The sequence below is a fragment of the Gordionus sp. m RMFG-2023 genome, chromosome 2 (genome assembly GCF_954871325.1).
Source record: "Gordionus sp. m RMFG-2023 chromosome 2, tfGorSpeb1-WG-v2, whole genome shotgun sequence".
NCBI classification, from domain to species: domain Eukaryota; kingdom Metazoa; phylum Nematomorpha; class Gordioida; order Chordodea; family Parachordodidae; genus Gordionus; species Gordionus sp. m RMFG-2023.
In genome coordinates, this window is record NC_088776.1 from 12,203,025 (window position 1) to 12,223,306 (window position 20,282).

Consider the following 20,282-nt stretch of genomic DNA (forward strand, 5'->3'; position numbering starts at 1 on the left):
ATACACTATTAAACGCTTATACATTCAATCAATTTGTAACCCGGTTTCGTATAACCCAGCTTAAATCATAAGAATAAAACGTGATACTTATGTATCTACATTATGAATGCAATTTTTGTTTAGTTAAAAATTTAAATTATCCAGGCATAAAAAAAATTTATGGTCATAACTGATAATTTAAATTGACATATTATGTATAAGAGAAACGTATCACTATTTATTTTGAAAATATTTTCTAAGGGTGGTTACATCAACTTTTGTTTGAATAGTACAAAAGTATTAGTAAAATCAAGTTGATAGCTAAGGATTGTCTCAGGCCGATGACTAGGGTTAGAAAATTATATGGCTGTAAACATAGTCCATAGCATAGGAGCCGACTATACTGGGACAACAGGGCTTTCGCTGCCATTAACAAATTTCTATGGGGGCAATAAATTCAAAGATATATTATTTCGATATTTTGTAGACATAATAAATACAGAGATCAATATTAGGATGGAGCTTCTAGCGTGAGTGGAAAGTTGTCTGGTTTACAACCGCCTTTGTAATGAAGCTAGAGCAATCAATGTTCATTGTGTAGGTCTTATATCAAATCTTGTTGTACGAGATTTATTTGATAATATTGAAAAAATTTACAATTTTGATTTTTTATCTTCTATTCGAGATTTTGTCAAACACATGAAGATATTAAGTTCCCTCCAAGATGAAGTGATAACTAAACTTCTTTCGGGACATTATATCCTACACACTAGTGTATGAGAATAATATGTCTAAAATAAATAGAAAGGAATTATGAAATAAACATGAAACTTTCATTATAAATTAAATTATAAATACTAGCCATGTGGCTGCTACAAGAGCAAAAATTTTATTACACCAAGTAAATCTTATTGAAAACTTTTTATATCTTAAAATAATGACAACAGCATTTGAAAGAGTAGAATTTTTAAATGGTAAAATCCAAAGTTCCTTTATTACATTTTATAAAATTAAATATAAAATAGAAATGATCATAATTGAAGCAATAAGACAATATGATAGTTTTGATAAGTTTTTGGTAAGAAGTAAATTACATTAAAAATTAAACTCAAAACTGAAAATAAATTGAATTTGGAGGAGCCGATTTTAAAGCGACAGAAAACGTTTTTAAATTTCAAAGAAGGCTGGAATTTATCGTTATTGATTTTTTAAATTCAGACCTCTGTTTCAATTATCAAATTAAATACGTAACTCACAACTATATTAATTAGAAGAAACCAGAAATCATAAACAAAATCTTACGTATTAAGTTATAAATATGCCAATTTTTACATCGGTTAGGATTTAGCATTAAACTTCTTTTTAAACTTCTTTTTTTATAAAAGATTTCTATCCTTTCAGCTGAATTTTAAAGCATCTTTTACTATGGACTCTTCTGACGAGAATGATATAATGGTTAAAAATATGTTGGAACAAATTGATGATAATTTTGATTATACTGGTCTACCTTCAAATATTATAATAACTAATGTTTCAAATAATGTATTCACGGATCATAATGTTAAAGTAAATTTGTTTGAAATATTTTAATTTATGAATCTATTTGCTTATATATTTATATATATATAATTTTAATTATATGGCCCAGATAAATTAAATATATAGTGTTTTAATTTTAAAGGAAATATTGAATGTGGTTATAAAAAAAGCCTATAATTTATTTGGCACAATAATTATAAACCTTTACAATATCACTGCAATAAAATTTATGTTAAATTTTTTTTTATTAATGTCCAAAATTATTTTAGAATAATTAAACTTTAAGTAATATTTTTTCAATATAAACTTCTTTCAACATAGGTATCAAGTTTTACATAGTTTAGAAACGGGGGTATTTATGATATTTGATTCTGATTTCTTTTAATCTGGCTCTAAAGGGTTTTTAAAAAAGTTATATATTTTGTGATTTATTTAACAATTAAACAGACTAGTTACACCATAATGATTAATACATTTTTATAGATTTGTTTAATTTAAAAAATATATATTTCTTCTTATCTTATCTTATCTAGCACGTTGGTCATGGACCTGCCCAAAATGAGCGAACGTGAATTACTATAGAGGCCCTATCCTCCATAATAATTATGCCGATTTTTTTCCTCAAGGATACCAACAAACCTTGTAACCCAGATATAATTATTAAGAGGAGTGGAACTCACCCAATCCAATAATAATAATAATAGCATAGTGAATAAGATTATGAGCATATTTAAAAGGAAAAAAATAGTAGTACTGTATCATCCAATACAAATTATTAGTCATTAGTTAATTATCTAACATTATTTTTTTATAGTTAGTCTTAATTTTTATTATTATTATGATTATTAAATTTATTTAGTTTATTTACAATTTGTTCCCAATTATTAGTTAGAAAATATAATTATATTTAATTTTTATAATTATTTAGTTTAAAATATCTATCTATTTAATCTATTTGACCTTAAATCTCATAATGTAATGTAATCTATTAGAAATTATCTTACAATGTGCACTAATTTAATCTGCCTTCATTTACTATAGCCCTATTCAATTACTTCAACTCTTAGATATATATCAAAGCAATATAAGAAATTGTATTTTTAGTAATAACATAACTTTACTTACTCAACTTTCATTGTTATATCAAAGTAATATATGGAATTATATATTTAAATAATAAACCAAATTTAATTTAATTTAATCATCATCTTTACTTGTTACATTCTCAGCAGTTATTCGTCAAGTGTTCGTAAATAAGTCTTAAAACGATTTTGTAAGTTTTCCTATCTAACGAAGCACGTTTTATGAATTCCCAAGATAGATCTATGTCCGATAATGATCGAATTATTCTACCAAACCAACTATTTTTGTAGGATAGGAAAGGTTTGAGAGATAATTCTTCTAAAGGGGTAATAAAAAGGGCTTGATATACTAGGTTGTTTGGGGCTTGTCTGAGAATGTGCCCTAATATTTCGATTTTCCTATATTCACATAGTCTATATATAGGGAGAATGTCACATCTGGACCAAAGATTATGATTTGAAGTATTATACGGGTAGAAAGTTTTGGTAATATATCGAAGACATTTGTTAATGAACGCTTGCATCTTTTTACTTTCTTGTTTGGTATCTTTCCAAGTTTCTATACCATAGATTAGGGAGGGGAATATTAAAGTTTTAAATAATCGAATCTTTAACGGAATTGATAATTGATTCGAACTCCATATTTTCATAAAGGATCTATATTTCTGTCTGCCTTTATTTATTTTAGCTATTAGGTCTAGCTTTGTATTTCCTTTTCTATCTAGTATCACTCCTAGATATTTTAGTTGTTGAACTTCTGCTATTTTTTCCCCTTGTATCGTTAGATTTATGTTTGTAGGGGAGAATATTGATGTCATCAACTTTGTTTTATCAATATTTATTTTTAAACCAAAAAGGTCAGCAACTTGGGTCATCATGTCCACTAGCAATTGGAGGTGTGATATAGAATCTCCTATAATACAAATATCATCGGCAAAAGCAAGAATATTAAATTTCACGATGGGAATCTGAGCTAAACATTGTTTAGTCACTCTTTTTATGATATAGTTTGTAATAAAATTAAAAAGAAGAGGAGAAAGGACACATCCCTGTTTCAAACCTATCTTAACTGGTATTTTTGTTGATTTATGACCCGCATGGATAATTTGTATCGAGTAATCGTTATAGATATTTTTTAATATTTTTACCAATGAAGTTGGAGTATTAACTTCTTCTAATGCTATCCATAACCTATCATGATTAATCGTATCAAAAGCTTTCTTAAAATCAAGAGCAATAATTATTAATTGCCTTTTTCGTATTATAGATTTCTCCATTTGTATCTTTAAGTTGAGAATAGCTTCAAGAGCATTATGTCCCTTTCTAAATGAAACTATAGAATCCACATAATCTCGTTCTATAAAGGGTTTGAGTCGATTTAAGATTAAGTTAGTGAAAATCTTATAAACTATAGAATTTAGTGAGATTCCTCTCCAATCCTCTAGAGTTTTAGGGTACTTAGTTTTTGGAAAATTAATTAGTATAGCTGATAGCCAATCACTAGGGCATATCCCTTCCTTCCATACTCTCGATATGATAGGGAATAGTATATCGGCGGATAATATAGGGTCCGTTTTTAAATATTCACTACGAATATTATCTTGACCACACGCCTTGTGATTTTTTAGCTTCTTTATTATATTTATTATTTCACTCTTAACTGGATCTATGATTCTATCTGTATTTTGGAATAAGGTAGAGGGGGAAGAATGTGTAGATAAAGATGTAGTATTATGGGTATTATCTTGAGGGAGAAATAATTGTGGGGACCAGAGGTACGAAGTGGATGGACCATGATGAATGGAAGACTCACTTTGGTTTGGTAAATGTAATAATTTAGATGGCAAGAGATTATAAGAAGAGGAGTTTTGAGGGCATAGATCCGAAGGCCATTTAGTAGGGTTCTGCTGAGGAGGCCAGGAGTTTGAGGAAGATGCATTTTGGACAATGGGAGATTCTAAATTTGAGTTGTATGTAGAATTAGATAAAGGATTTGAGATATAAGAATTTTGAGCGGGAAGGAATTGGGGAAGTCCACGGTTTAGCGGATTTGGAGGCCAGAAACTTGAGGTAGATGGACATTGATCAATGGGAGATATTACTATTTGGTTATTTGATGTAGAGGAGGGTTCGTTGCAATTATTTGATGTAGAGGAGGGTTCGTTGCTATTAAATATTTTAGAGTAATGTGAAACCCATATTTCCATTTGTATCTCTGGATCTGTGATTTCTTTTGCATTGTGACTAAGTTTAAAAAATTGCTCTTTTTTGAAGGAAGTGAAGGATTTCAATAATTTAAAAGCTTTATATGAATCATTTGCACTGAACGAATTACTTATCTCAGTGGCACGATCCTCAAGGAATTTCCTCTTATCTCTTCTGAGTTTATGACTAATATCGTTTAGGATATACATGGCTCTGTTTCTCCTATAATGACCACTCCCCACTAGATTTGAAATAAGATTTTTTGATTCTATTGAGATCCAGTCCGGATAATTCATCTTGGCTGGTAAGGAATTTGATGCCGCATTGTTGAAAATGTCACGGGTATTTTCCCATAGTGTGTCTGAGGATAAGTTGTTAGTATGATTGATAAATTTATGAGAATTATTTCTGATTTGTTCTATATATTCAGTTTTGATATTGTGATCATTTAAAGCCTCGATATCTAATTTGGGACGTTTCGAAAGTGACTTTCCGTTTCTTTTCTTCCTCATATGCCATATCTTCGGGTCTATTACCATAGAGCAATCTATAATTTTATGATCAGAGTTAAATAAAACCTGATAATGAACTTTAATATTTTTTATCCAGCTCATAGTCGACCTATTACAAATAAAATAGTCTATTTGAGACCAAGTATTGTATGTTGGGCTAAAATATGTGTATATCTCTCTTTTATCCGAATGTTCGAAGAAAGTATTAGCTATACGAAGATCTAACTTATGACAGAGTTTTAATAGTAGTTTTCCTCCAATATCGGATTTAATATTTAGTGTTCCTGAACCAAGGGAAATATGATTCTTTATATCGATTTTTCCTACTTTCGCATTAAAATCCCCAGCAATTAGTAAGTTTTCGCGTTTCGGAAATTTATTTAGATATTTGTCAAGAAAAATGAAGAAGAGTTGTTTTTCAGTATAGTTCACTGGTATATAGATATTTACAATATTTAAGGTTTTACATCTCGTATTTACTTTTATGCTACATACCCTACTATTTACGCCGTCGAATTTTGAGATGTAGCCCGATAGATTCTTTTTGATCAATATACATACTCCACACCAGTTTTTTTCAGTTTCGCCCGAATTAAAGAGTAGGTAACCTTTGCAATTAATTTTACAAGTATCAATCCAATGTGTTTCTTGTATACAAGCAATGTCGACAAATGTGCTCCTAATTTTAACAGATCAACTTTGTACTTGTCTTTTATGACTCTCCCAAGTGTGCTGTCAATAATAATAAATTTTTGTATTTTAAGTAATAATAATTTATAACAGTAGAATACCAGAGAATGAATTTATTATGTATTTTTTACTAGTTTCCAATATAAGTTATTTGATTTATATTTAAAAATTTTTGGTTGGTCATTAATTACTTCATATACTCCAATGAGATCCTGGAACATATATTTTATTAAAAAAAATTATTTTTTATAATAATTTATTGAAATTATCACATCAATATTTTCAGATTAAATCTAAAGAAACTCTAAATATATTTCTTTAAGCATATAATTGTATTATAAAATATGATGGAAGAAAGAAATAAAAATAAAAATCTAGTTTCAAAGAACGCAGGATATCATATAATAGTAGATGGAAACAAGAATATAACCACCCCCTTGATAACATGTTAAAGTGTCAAAGAAAGACAATTTGAATCAGGAAATTGATATTATAAATACAAATAATATCAAATTTAATCTACTAAAATACTAAAATTACAAATCATTATAATCATAAATTTTTATTTGTTTGCTAAATCAAATTGACACATCCTTCAATCATGGCCACCGAAACTAACACCTTATATTCATTTCAGGAAAATGTCAATGCTATTCATCACTTCTATGCCAGATAACTTTGGCAATGAAACATCATTTTTCCTAAGGATTTTAGTAAAAAAAACTTACTATCTTCAAGAAAAACTATTACAGGCAGGTCTAAATGCATAATCATCCACAGATTTGTGCCCTTATAATATAGTTGTTTTTTTGTTATTGTAAAATTTTTGCAATCATTTTTAGTGGCTGTGTATATTTTTTTGATAAAAATTTACCTTGTAATTATATCTAATTTTAATAATAAAATAAAAAATTAGAAGAGGTCTAAAATTTGTTGAGTCACCCTAGCTTGACTTTTGTTGAACTTCTTATTTTGGGCACAGATCTTTCTAATATGGGAAAGGGGTAGGGGGTATAATCTAATTGCTTCATTGAAATTTCGAGTGGTGATACCCTGTTAGTCAACATTCATAATCAATATTATTTTATACTTTAGTCATCAGGCCTCAGGATAGTTTTCATGGAGATCTAGAAGGCTATGTTTTAACGGTAACAAATATCCATTAGTAAAATTTAACGAAATATTACGATTACATGTAATTGTAGGTCTCGTTCTAGCTAAAAATAAGCGTTTCCTTTAAAACGCTGATAATGTTAGAAGATAGGAGATAAAACTATCACATTTATCATTTAAACTAGGAAACCTTACACTACGTCTGCTAGCTGTTTTTTTAAATAAAAAAATACTATTTTTGTTAGTCATTTGTAGTAAAACCCCACAAACAGAACCAATTTTGTAAATTTCAAATATAATAAGATTATTAAAGGTAAAAATTTTGCTTTACTCATTCGAAGAATGATTAATAATGTTTTATATTATATATTTTCAATATTCGCAATTATTAATGACGCTAGCGGATGATTGAATTTCTTAGGCGATTATTGATGGTGTTTGAGGTTGATCTTATTCTCATCTATATTAATACAAACAGAGACATCCAACTCGGGGTAATCGTCTGAATCATTGATCTAGTAAAACCTGAATACAAATAAGCAATGGATTAATCTGCTATTCAATAGCTTATAAAAATAATGAAAGGCCATGTTTACTCTCACAATGCTTAACGTTATGAGTTGACTACGGTGGAGGGGGGCAAGAATAATATTAAAAATTACCTACCAAAAATGTTAGCCACAAGGATTTATTTGATATTTAGAAGATCTATATTTTATGATATTTAATTTAATATCGGTGTTTATATTTCATTGCCATCCATTTAAACATAATAGTACAGTCTCAATCAGAAGTTTAATACACATCAATAATTACGATTTACAAAAATAATTATGGTTATTTGATAATCGCTTTACGTTTTAATATCACATTTTCCTCGTGTATGTAATAAAAGTGATGCGATGCCATTTTTTATATAATGCGGTAAAAAATAGTTAACGACTATATACATTATTGGAATTTGATTGAGTAATGTGGTAAATAAACGCATTTTTTTAATATATAAAAAAAATCACCAAGAAGCCATAAATTTTTTTTAAAAATTAAAACTTAAAAGGATGTCATCATGTTTACTCTTTATTCTTTGACACTTAAAAATATTTTTTTAATAATTTAAAATTATTTGATTGATTAAAAATACATTAGTACTATTTTAAATAAATTGTATTTGATCGTTATCTGATTTATACTGAATTATAGTAATCCTGAATATATTTTCCCCTATCTCATCCATTGAAATTAATGTATATAAAATACAAACAAAATGATCGACGTGTCTTTACTGGTCTGAACTTAATTTTATATCGAATAGATACATTCCGATGAGTATGCTCAGACCTGGGGACTCTAGTGAATTTGGATGCCTCCATAGGTCGACGAAATTTTTTTATTATAATCCTGCTACTCCTACAGTATATTTATAATGGAGAGAATAGCGTCCATCTATGGAAGGTTACAAAAAAGCCCTTGGAAAGGGAGGAAAATGTCATATTCCTGGCCTAGCAGATGTCTATGAGCTTTGTGGAAATGTTTCCCACAAGGATGGAGCCCTTAATTTTAAATTGAAATGGTTTAAAGTCATTCATACGCCCCTTTTTTTTACATATTTAAAGTTAACTCTTATTAAAGATCATGCATTTCGAATTGTGATCATACAGCTCCCTAGCTTGTAAACATTTTGGATTGAATTGAATCGCTGGGCTATCGGAGAACTAGTCATAGCCAGGGCTAAAACATTGTGCTCTTGAAAAGCCTTTGAATCATGGACTATATCATTCTAGACAAATTCAGATACGCCATTTGTATTAATATATATGGAATTCGTGTCGTCTCAGAGTCTCAATTTTAAATCAGTTATTGTACTCAATTTTTTACCTTAGAAAAATCTGATTTTGAAAATGTATTACAGTATTCAGTTAATTTTCGCCATTGACTTTTGTGTAAAAAAAATTATATGAATAGAAAAGTTAGAGGCGAAAGAGTGGAAAATTCTAAGTATGGAAAAGTTCCCGTTCTAAACGTTAAAATAAAAATTGCTAAAAACAAAAGAAAAATTAGGAATCTCGTTTATATCTCTTAGAATATTTTTATAGTAAATTTGAAATTAATATTAATAGATGCTAAGGAAGTAAACACTTGTTTTAAATTGAGTTTTTTTAAAAAAAATCGCTAAAAATGAGAAAAATAATATTCCTATTCCTAAATGTTGTTCCCATATTTCCTCCATTTTTGGCGATTTTTTTTAAAAAACTCAATTTAAATACAAGTGTTTACTTCCTAGCATCTATTAATATTATTTTCAATATTACTTAAAAATTTTCTTAGGAGATATAAACGAGATTAAAAATTTTAGGGATTTAGAAGCTAATCCTTATGGATACTTTATATTATGCTGGAAATACATATCCGATCAAATCAGATTTTTCAAATTTAAAAATCGCCTTCATAATTACCGAATTGGGAGATTCTGAATATTCTCGGATTTTTTAGAATAGATCAACACATTTTTCATTTGTTCAATAATAAATATTATTTTTTATTTAGGATGAGTAATCATTTTTGGGGTGCTGAGTGAGTAGTAATCACGATGATCTACTTTTCGCCAGAATATGGAAGTATTTAATCGTTTAATGATTGTCAAAAAGAAAATATAATTATTGAAATTTTTTTATAAGCCATTTAAATGATTTTATTTTTTTTTATTCCCCGTGGATCAAAATTTGAAGCATCATTGATTCAAGAAATCAAATTAATTAGGATTCAAATTTTTTTTTATAAGTAATCAAAATCTTATCTAATATTGTCCATCCCAGGAAAAAACAACCAATCATATTTTTAGTAGCCAAATTATATTTATAATCGAATTCTCTTCATTTTAGCGTTTGTCCTCCTCAGGGAAAGGAAGAAAGAGAGAAAACGAATTTGTAGACCCCGGATTAAAGCACGGCCCATGTGTCAAGGGCTAGGACGTGTATTGATTATTTGATGAAATCCTGTTAAAAATAAATCACATTGTCGTCCCTTGAACATTCATTCGCTTCTCATTATTTTTCCTTCAAATCATTTTCAAAATAATATGTAGCCATAAAAATAAAAATAGTCCCAATTTTAAAATATCCGATCAGCTCGGCTATAAATAAAATTCTGACAGGGTCGGGTCTCCGATAAAAAAAGCCAGGACTTACCCTGCATTCACAGTTAGCGCGAACTCGCGATTAAGTTACAAAAATTAATTTAAAATTATTATATTCATATCATATTTTTGTATACCTCCCCGCGAATTCGCAATAACTGTGCCTGCAATGTCTAGCGCAAGTATATTCAATAATGATATTCGATTCTTTAGAACGAATTGAATCCTTTAATATTCGTAATTATGCAACCTAATTCATGTGTATTTTACTAACGTATTCGATTCGTTCAAAAAAATTACTCGTTTTTAAATAGGCCTAGTCTAACTCCTCATTCATAGTTAGTGCGAATTCGTGGCGAATTATACAAAATACATTATATTTTTGTTTTCTTCTCCGCAAATTCGCGTTAGTTTTAAAAAAAACGAATATTTATCCACTATTTCTTTAAATGATAAAGAAAACCCGTAAATTTTATCCTTTTTCTTTTCTTTTTTTTTAAAAAAACAAACAACTTTTCAAGAATAAAGGTTAAAATAACATATATTTATTTTTATATTTTAAAAATTCCGATTAATTACTATCAATTAGCGTAGTCTTTCTCCTTAAATATAAAAAATGATTATTATAAAAATAACGAGTCAAATTTTGGCAGACAAAATATATTGTAAACCGATTTTTAAAGGCAAATTAGTAAGCATATTATATTTATTTTTTCCCTTTCTAACAATTAATCTACCTCAAAAATTACCTTTATTTTAAATCAAGGTTCCTCTCTACTACCGATTCAATTTGAAAAAAAATTTACATCATAGATTAGAAGGGTAAGCAATCGAAGCCTATATTTTTTTTGTGATTTTTGAAGATATTGCAGAAATAAGCATAATTTCGATAGATTTAAAATAATATATAATAATGATTTTTAAAAATATATAATTATTGCCAGTGTTCGTTATACTATTTATTATTATCTTTTCTAATATATATATAATATATATTTTTCTCTGCACACACTCTAATGCACTAACTAATTTACGATTTTAAATCGTGTATGAATATACACTCTAATTGGATCATAAATAATAACCCACGCATCTTATTTCGTAGAAAAATTAATGAAATGGAAATAATAATTAGCGCATTAAAAGGGGGAAAAGGATTATAATCCCCCCTTTTTTTAAAAAATTTATTTTTTGTATTTAATATTTTTTAAATTGTTATTATATAATAGTAGATATGTCGTATTGGGATCCATGACGTATATATATATATACTACTAGTGAAAATGTTCATATATAGGAATCAGCTGTAGCGCCATTTTATGGTTTGCACGCCGACTAATTATTATTATTTATCATTATATAAATGCACAATAAAATAATTAGCCGAGAATTCGCACTAACTATGAATGTAGGGTTACCTTGAATTCATTGGCGCGAATTCGCGGCAAATTTTACAAAATATGCCGTATTTTTGTATTCTTCTTCACGAATTTGCGCTAACTGGGAATAGGGGTAAATTGAATTTTACGAATCGCCCTCATTAATTGATTCAAAATCGAGAGATTCCGAATCCCCATGGAATCCATATCCCAATAATACTACAGTGTTGTTAAACGGCTCGATTTTTAGAAATGACAAACCCAATATTTTGGCCAAAAATATTAGCAAACTTGAAGATTTTTGCTCATGGATGGAAGAAAGGTTCTGAACGAAATCTCTAGGCTTGCGTAATATTATTTTAGCTAAAATCGGTTAAATCAAATTGTTTAGCTAACACGACAGATATATAAAAAACCATATATTTTGTGATTTACTATACCCTCAATCATAATTAGAGCAAATTCGTGGCACCACAAATTATCGCTAACCATGTGAGGGGTAAAAGGTGTTTTTACTTGTCTGATTTTATGGAAAATTATTGTACTGTAAATTTAAATATCAACCCGGGTTCCTAATCGAGCCACAAAATCATAATGAACAAAAAGCTATTAATGGAATCTTTAAAAAAAGAAGGGCAAACAACTGACACAATGGTTTTCAAAATATTCAATCTGGTAATCAAAAATTGCCTCAAAAACTTTCAAGAAGCACCTCAATCGATATATTATTATAAATTAAATTTATATTAAATAAAAAGTTCTTCGATTTCTCTCACTTTATTAGGTTGCCTATTTTCTAATAGCACCTGACATGGACGTAGCTAAATGGGATCGGTAACCCCCCCCCCTTCGGAAAATTTACAAAATATTATTTTTAAGGCGAACCCTAAAGCCCTCCAATTACGGAAGTGTAAGCTACCCCAAGACCTCTCCTTATGAAAATTATAGCTATGCTTATGACATTCGTAATTAAAATGGCGAACTGCTGACTTCACTTAGCCCCATTTAGATTTCATAACATTAAGATTTGTCAATGGTTCGACCCCCTACTAACGGTCTGCAATGGGAGAGTTTTTAATCTACAAGCCCGCCCATGGTTCCTGAATTTCAGCCATTCCATTGTTTTCGATTTTAAAGTCTGCCCACGCATAGTTTTGATAAAATATTATCAGTCAGCCTGATTTTTAAATTCTGCTCGCCCGACTGCCACCCATAAAAATAAGAATTCGTCCGCAAAATTTATTTTTGCCCAACAAGTTATTAAGTATTACAATTAAAAAAATTTTTTTTGATAAATAATAAAAAATAAATATGCAAATTCTTATAAAATGAAGGATATAAATAAATGATGAATTTAAAATGTATTCCATCAAATCAAAAATAGTCATAAAATATTTATTACAAATTATAAGGTTTTCAATAATTTATAATTCGTTTGCTTTTCTAAACATATTTTATTTGTTCATTTTTAAAATAATTTGTTAAATAGATATTTTTTTTAAAAAAATCCTAACGACTAACGTGAGTTTAAAAAAGTGAATAAAAATAAAATTTTGTTATTTATGAGATGAAATTTTTTTTAGGCAATACATGATAATAAGCGCCATAGCGGAGATATAAAAATATTATCGTTAAAGAAGAAAAATATTAAAATAAATACAAAGTACACGTGAACATGCGGCGATAAAGAAATTATGCACGTTGAGCAGACTTTAATTATTACATTTTCAGAAAGAAACACAATTTTTTTTTAAAATTTGATAATAATGATTCCTATTTATTTTAAAAAGATGTTAGAGGAATAAAACAAAAGAAAATTTTTTCACCCACCCGCCCATTTAAAAAATTTTTTACCCGCCTGACTGTTAACGAAAACGCTTTATTATAGTAATACCTCATTCATAGTTAGCGCGACACGGCCAATTATATAAAATACGCTTTATTTTTGTATTCTCCAACGCGAATTCGCACTAACTTGAATGAGGGTTAATACTCTTCTCACTCAGCCTTACCGTTTTAAAACCTTACGCGCATAAACTAAATTGAGGAAACTTGTTTGATTTTTTTTCACTATCGAACTTATAAAGAACCCTTAATTAAATATTACTTAATGAAATTCATTTTTAGAAGTTTAAATTTGAAACGGATAAACACCCATCGGAATCGTCCTAATTTTTCTGTGTATTATAATGACGGATGCAAAATTATTTATTTAATCATAATGCTAATATTGGGTTGGAATTTGGATCACAGATTTTTTTTAATTTGTGTAAACCTTATTTTATTTTTTTTAACATAGTAAAATTAAATTAATTTTATAATAATAAAATAAGTGATATCGTTTTATTAGCCGGTGTCAACTAAATTAGTTCGGTGTCTATATAGATTTGTATCAATGCACCTTTAATTGAAACAATGCTGCCCTTTTGGATCAAAATGAATTTTTCGCAAAAAATATTAATTTATTTATAATATATTATTATTTTTTGGATCAGGCTAAATTCGAGAAATTATTTGAAGAAGGTTCTCACGTAAAGAACGTGATATATTTGCCCAGCTTCAAGAGGGTCCGAGTTGACTTCGATTCCCCCAAATCCGCCACATATTTCCGTATCGTTTTGAACGAAATTCGATTTGAAGAGAATATTATGAAAGCCTTTTTCATTCAAGTTTTAAAAAATATATTTTATTACTAAAATTATATTACAGGGTAAAACCTTGTTAAAGTGATCCCACAATTATTTACCACAAATGATATGATAATAAAATACTACATTAGAGATATAGTCATATTGAAATAAATAAAAAATTAATATAATAATCTTTACTTTTGCATAGGCTGGCAACAATACTAATATTTTCATGGTTTTCAATACCAATCCAATATAAAATCAGATATTTTATTTATTTTTTTAACTGACACCATTCGTTGCCAATAGGGCTGTGCATTTGACCGGTCAAATTCAAATTAATGTCATTTATGACAATATTAACTTTATTTAATAAATAATAGTAAAATGTATCTATAATATTTATTTTTTAAATTCATTGTCTTTCAATGACTAATGTTTCACTCTCCGTAGCAAAGTCTGATTCATATTCAATATTATCATTTTATTTCATTTTTTTTAATCAATTTTCCTATTGTCGAGACCTTCAATCGATTTCTGATTTAGTAAGAATATAACCCAAATCAACCAATTTCCTTCTTAAGAAGAAGTTGAACTAGGAGTTGTTAGTAAAATGTCACTTCTTGTAATTGGCATGGTGAACAATGCCTATTCCACCAACTTGAGGCCTGAATCTGATAGTTTCTTATGGAAATCATTGCTTTCCACATAATTTGGTATTAAACTTGCCGCTTTTCTGAAATTTATGATATCACTTGAAATATTTTGATCACCACCTTGCAAAAGGCCTAATTCTTGCACTACATCACATATTTCATTAAATTCACTACTCGTATATACTCCCCTTGATATTGGAGATCCAATAAATAAGCAGCATTGTGATCACATTTTTTATCTCGTTTTTGCTTTTTTCAAACATATTTTTAATTTTTTCTTATTCAGATTTTTTGGAATATTTGACCGAATTGATCGACTTGCCAACCCTGATTGCCTATTAAAATTAGTAATCATTTATTGGTTTAAAGGCAATACCAATATCATTCTAAAAATTGATTAAAATATATATTTTTTAGATTTATTTACACAATTGTTAGCTTTATTTCGGTGGGTAACGCTAAAAATATACCTTATATGCCTTATTTATTAAAGTTTTATGTTTTTGTTTTGAATTTTCGGCAAAATATGTTAGTGAAATTTTAGAAATATTAAATTATAAAAGTTTAACTTCTGTGATATCAATATTGATATAATATTTACATATCTTGTAGGGCATTAAGTTGTTCAGGGAATCAACTTATCCACTAAATTTATACTTTTAGATAGGGACTTCTACATACCCCCCCCCCAGCCAATGACGATTATACTCACCTTCTATCAAATTAAAATTAGCAAAATAAGAAATGATTGGCAAAAAATCAAAATAAAAAACCATCACCTTAATCTTCTCCAATTTTATTTAAATTAGGATAGCGTCGTCATAACTACCTACCCTTCTCCAATTGAAGTGACAATCTTGCGTCATATCCCCTACCTTTCTGGTAGTAAAAGTTCTTGCTTTTAGAACCTAAATACAAAGCTAAAAATCTCGATTGAAATTTGTATAAACATCATATTGATTTTTTTTTTTAAAAATGGTATTTAACAATTCTCATTTTACCATCATCATAATTAAATTTGTTCTCCTTATTATTTATAAATGTTATAGTGAATCTAACTTGGCACACTAATCTTTTACATTTTGGTGTAAAATATGGTATCAATTTTACAAAATTAACTTTTTTTTTCATTTTTTTCGCACTAATCTTTGTTTCTTCTTTCAATATGTATATTTTATTCGGAGTTTTTTTATTAATACTTACGTATTATTATGATAAATTATTAGATTTTCCTTTCTCTTAAGTCTCGCGTTATAAATATTTATAGGCAATAAAAATGCAGGATTATTTTAAAATTTATTTTTTATGTAGTAGTTGTTCTTAAGCCTTGTTTTTTTTAGATATTGTAAAAAAATAATAAAAATAATAGATTAAGTTATTAAAACGAATACCAGTTATATGATAGCTGATTTCTTTAAAAATTTATTGTATATTATATTTATACATATATATATATATAATTTAATCTGATACGTATTGGAATTCGTTATCAAAATAAAATATTATTGCACTTTTCTCTTATCTCAAAATAAGATAGAATAAAATCTTGAGTGTATAATATGTATTGGATAGATATTTTGCTATATTAAAGTATCTCTAAATCCTTAATTCTAAAAAATTTTATTTCATAGCCGGATATATTTTAAATATACCTTCTAGTGGTCCTAGAAGTGCATATTTTTTATATTCATTGCTTGACTAAAATCTTCTTTTTAAATCCAGGATCCATTACAAATATCGACCGAAACTCATCTGAAAATTCCTCCTCCTTTTCGAAATTTTCTCATTTCTCCACCCTGTTCACCCCCCGAAGGTTGGGAACAAGCACCCGAAGCTCGACCGGTTCTCAACTACGATCTCATATCTGCTCTGGCTCAATTAACACCAGGTTTTATATATTAAATATTTTATACAATATCGACCTATTTTTTATTTTATTTAAAAAGATGAATTACTTTATGAGAAGAAAAGTTAGTTAAATGGACAACCCAAAATGAAATGACTTCCTTAATCAGACTATTCAGCCTTATATTATAATTGTATATATTTAAGTCTTTGGGCCTTGTCAACCCTTGGATTATTTTTAAAACTTATTTCTGTTCAGCCTAGGCTATTGAGCTATGACACCCTCCCTATTCTCGTTTGTTTAAAGTTTGTATTTAAATAAATATTAACTGTTATTTATTTTTTTAGGTAAGATCTATCTAGGTTCAATAAAATCTAATCACCTCTTTCTTTTTAAAGGAAGTTATATAGACGGCTAAGCCGATGGCTGTTTAGAAATAATCTGATTGTTGACACGGCCTTCACCTGTTTTATAAATCATACTTAAAACTAAAAATAATATTTTAATCAATTATGAAATTTAATTGTATTAATATAAAATAAATTATAATTGATTAACTATTTTTCAATTCTCTTAAGCCAAACCGAACCTGAGAATGTTTATTTTTAAAAATTTGCATATTCACATATGCCCGAATTTTGAGTTCAACTTAAATCATATTATTATCATCATTTTATTCCAACGTTAGATGACTTTCTAGTAAAGATTCGTAGGGGGGGGCAGAATCGAATAGTAGATTTAAAGATGCTTATCTACAAATGTCCTAGGAGCCAGATTCCCAAGAAAAGTGTTCTTTCGATCTCTTATTCAGCCATTTATAAATGTCTTTGTTTCATGGCAGAAATGTATTGGGCAATGATATTGACGAGCACCTCTCAAATCTTAAATAGTTCTCGATAAATTAGAAAGACAGGTCTCAAAGCGAAATTCGAGTAGAATTGTTAAATAATTTTTTTAGGGTTAATTATTGACCAGTATGGGGTACATCCTAACCCATATAAAATAAAAGCAATCCAAGATGCGCCAAAGCCAAATAATTTTTACCGACTATAATACTTCTTAGAAATGGTTATACCATGAGCTGTTTATACAACATTTGCATAAATACATAGTGTCACTACACCGCTTGGTCAATATTAAGATATTGGCGTTGAACTAAGGAGGAAAAGGTGGCATTTGCAAAAATCAAAACACTATTGTCATCTGTAGGAAAGCTTAACGCCATATAGCACTCATCTACCATTAAGCTTGGAGTGTGATGCACCTGATGCTGCACTCGGTGTGGTGTTTCAATTCGCGGATAATCTGGTCTATCGCATTTGCATCCAGTACTGGAATCCAAAAAACAATATGCACCAATAGATAAAGAAGCTCCTTCTTGGGAAAAAATATTATTTATTTATTTTTTGTTTAAGATTTATATTGTGAACTGACCATAAACCACTCGAAAGATTGTTTGACGAAAAAGGTTACCCACAATATTCAGTAATCGTCTTACACGCTGCCTGGAAGATGGCTGTATACGGTTTTAGCGCTTAGAATATAGACCTAGCTGAAAGAACTGTATTGCCGACGCTTTATCAAGTTACCATTGCATTATGTTGAACTTTAAGCCTTTGAATAAGCAGCAAAGTGTCAACAAATAAAATTTATTTCGGTTTATAGTGATATTTTATAAGCATTGAATTGGCAGGCAATAAGATAATATGACAATATTTTCATATATTTCCCATAAACTGATTAACAAAAATAATTATGATAATTATCCATGACTATTAAAATCCTTTCACATTATCACATATATACGTAAATGCCAATACTAGTTTGAAAAAAATTACACTAAACCCTTTTTATTTTCAGTGCTGAAAATCGTACACATATATAATTTTTTCGCAAAAGAGTAAAATTGTTTGTTAATAATACTACCTTACATCTCATGCACTCTGAATATATTTATATTATATGCTTGTGTTGATAGAACTTTTGCAAATTGTTTATATTAAATTTGTTAATTATACCGTATAAAAATATAAAGTATATTTAATACATTTTTATTGGTCCTATCCTAACCGAGATAAAGGCTCGATGGCAAAAATGGAGCCACTGTCTTGATAAAGGCTGGACTGGTCTTCGATATTTATAGGATGTAACCCGTTTTTTAATTATACGTTAAGGCGAATCCCATGAATTACATCCGGAGACTCATAAAACCCCTAAAATCATAGTTCACATAGCGAAAGATGAAAATGATGAAGATGACGAAGAAGAAAGTTCAGAAGGTAAAATCTTAATTATTTATTTTCTCTTTTACATATAATTAAAATTTGTTCACAAACAGTGCAGTATAATATTGTAATTTATTAAAATCTCCCTTTGCTTGTGGTAATTATGTAATGGTCGGCATAGCTAGAAGAGTTTTAATATAGATACTGTAATACATTTGATGTGTGAAATCATGCTCTGCGTGAATGTCAATATTATTTATTGATATGATGAATTTCGATTTAATATTCTAATAAATCGCTAAAAACTATTTAAAAAGATCACAAAATTAGAGGTTAAATTTTTTAGCTGAGTTTCAAAAATAGAAATATAATTGTATTTAAAGGTATTTGCCTTTTTTTGACGGAGAAATAATTTCTCTGTTCATTAGTGTAAGAGCTTTAATATTTTAGCTTAATAATTTGCAATTGTGCTGTCGATCCTTATTGTAAACATAGCAACTCACAATTGTGCGTTTTATAGGGGATTGACGAAGTTACAACTGGGAAGGGTCTCCAACCATTCATGTCAATATCTAATCTAATAGGCGGGAAGGGGGGGGGGGTGTAGATAATGTATTTGCATATAAGTTTTTTATTATGAATTGGGATTTTTTTTATAACGAATGCTTGTTGGGAATGGACTATTTGATACTCTTTTTTTCATGAATTTATTGTACAATTACAATGTATAAATTCTCAGCATCTAATTTATGGAAGAATAATTTTGCTATATATGATCGAAATTTGCTACCGATTTCATAATATTTCTTTTTCATTAATTTTTTATTTAAATAAACAAAAAGATCCAGATTCTTCTATAGCACAAGATAATGAGATTCCCAAAAAATCAAAAAAGAAAAAGGATAAAAAATTTAGCATAAAAGCCTTACCTAGTACAGCTATCCATACCCCACGGCCTCCTTTAAAAACTCAATAATATACGATCATGGCACTAATTTATTTTTGCAAATAAAAATATTAAGAAAATCTTAAAATTTAACTTCTTAATTAGTTAATAAAGATATTCATGAATTATTTTAATTTTAAATTTGACTCAGTAGGAAGTATATTCATTACTTTTCAAGATACAATGATTAAAAGCATTCGAATTTTAGAACTGAATGCAAACTATTTGTGCAATATCATTAAACTCATTTTATACTCCTAATAATAATATATTTATTTCATAAATTATAATTTTTTATAAAATAATTATTGTTTTATTTGTTATTGCAATAATTATCCTTCATAAAC

The 20,282-nt window shown here is 28.3% G+C and overlaps 1 protein-coding gene across 1 annotated transcript; it reads left to right on the forward strand.

Annotated features, from left to right (window-relative positions):
• The first annotated feature begins 1,374 nt into the window (after positions 1 to 1,374).
• On the forward strand, positions 1,375 to 20,187 carry LOC135923648 (calcipressin-1-like). The gene is made up of 5 exons (XM_065458514.1): positions 1,375 to 1,545; positions 14,128 to 14,301; positions 16,641 to 16,806; positions 18,939 to 19,043; positions 19,832 to 20,187. The coding sequence occupies exons 1-5, from the start codon at positions 1,405 to 1,407 to the stop codon at positions 19,963 to 19,965; spliced, it is 720 nt and encodes a 239-aa protein (XP_065314586.1). The 5' UTR covers positions 1,375 to 1,404; the 3' UTR covers positions 19,966 to 20,187.
• The last annotated feature ends 95 nt before the right edge of the window (positions 20,188 to 20,282 follow it).

Excerpts from the sequence above, each read along its gene's own strand:
- LOC135923648 (XM_065458514.1), top strand. The coding sequence starts at position 1,405 with ATGGACTCTTCTGACGAGAATGATATAATGGTTAAAAATATGTTGGAA. Across the intron at positions 1,546-14,127 it reads TCACGGATCATAATGTTAAA|GCTAAATTCGAGAAATTATT; the intron begins GTAAATTTGTTT and ends TTTTTGGATCAG. Across the intron at positions 16,807-18,938 it reads TCTGGCTCAATTAACACCAG|GCGAATCCCATGAATTACAT; the intron begins GTTTTATATATT and ends TTATACGTTAAG.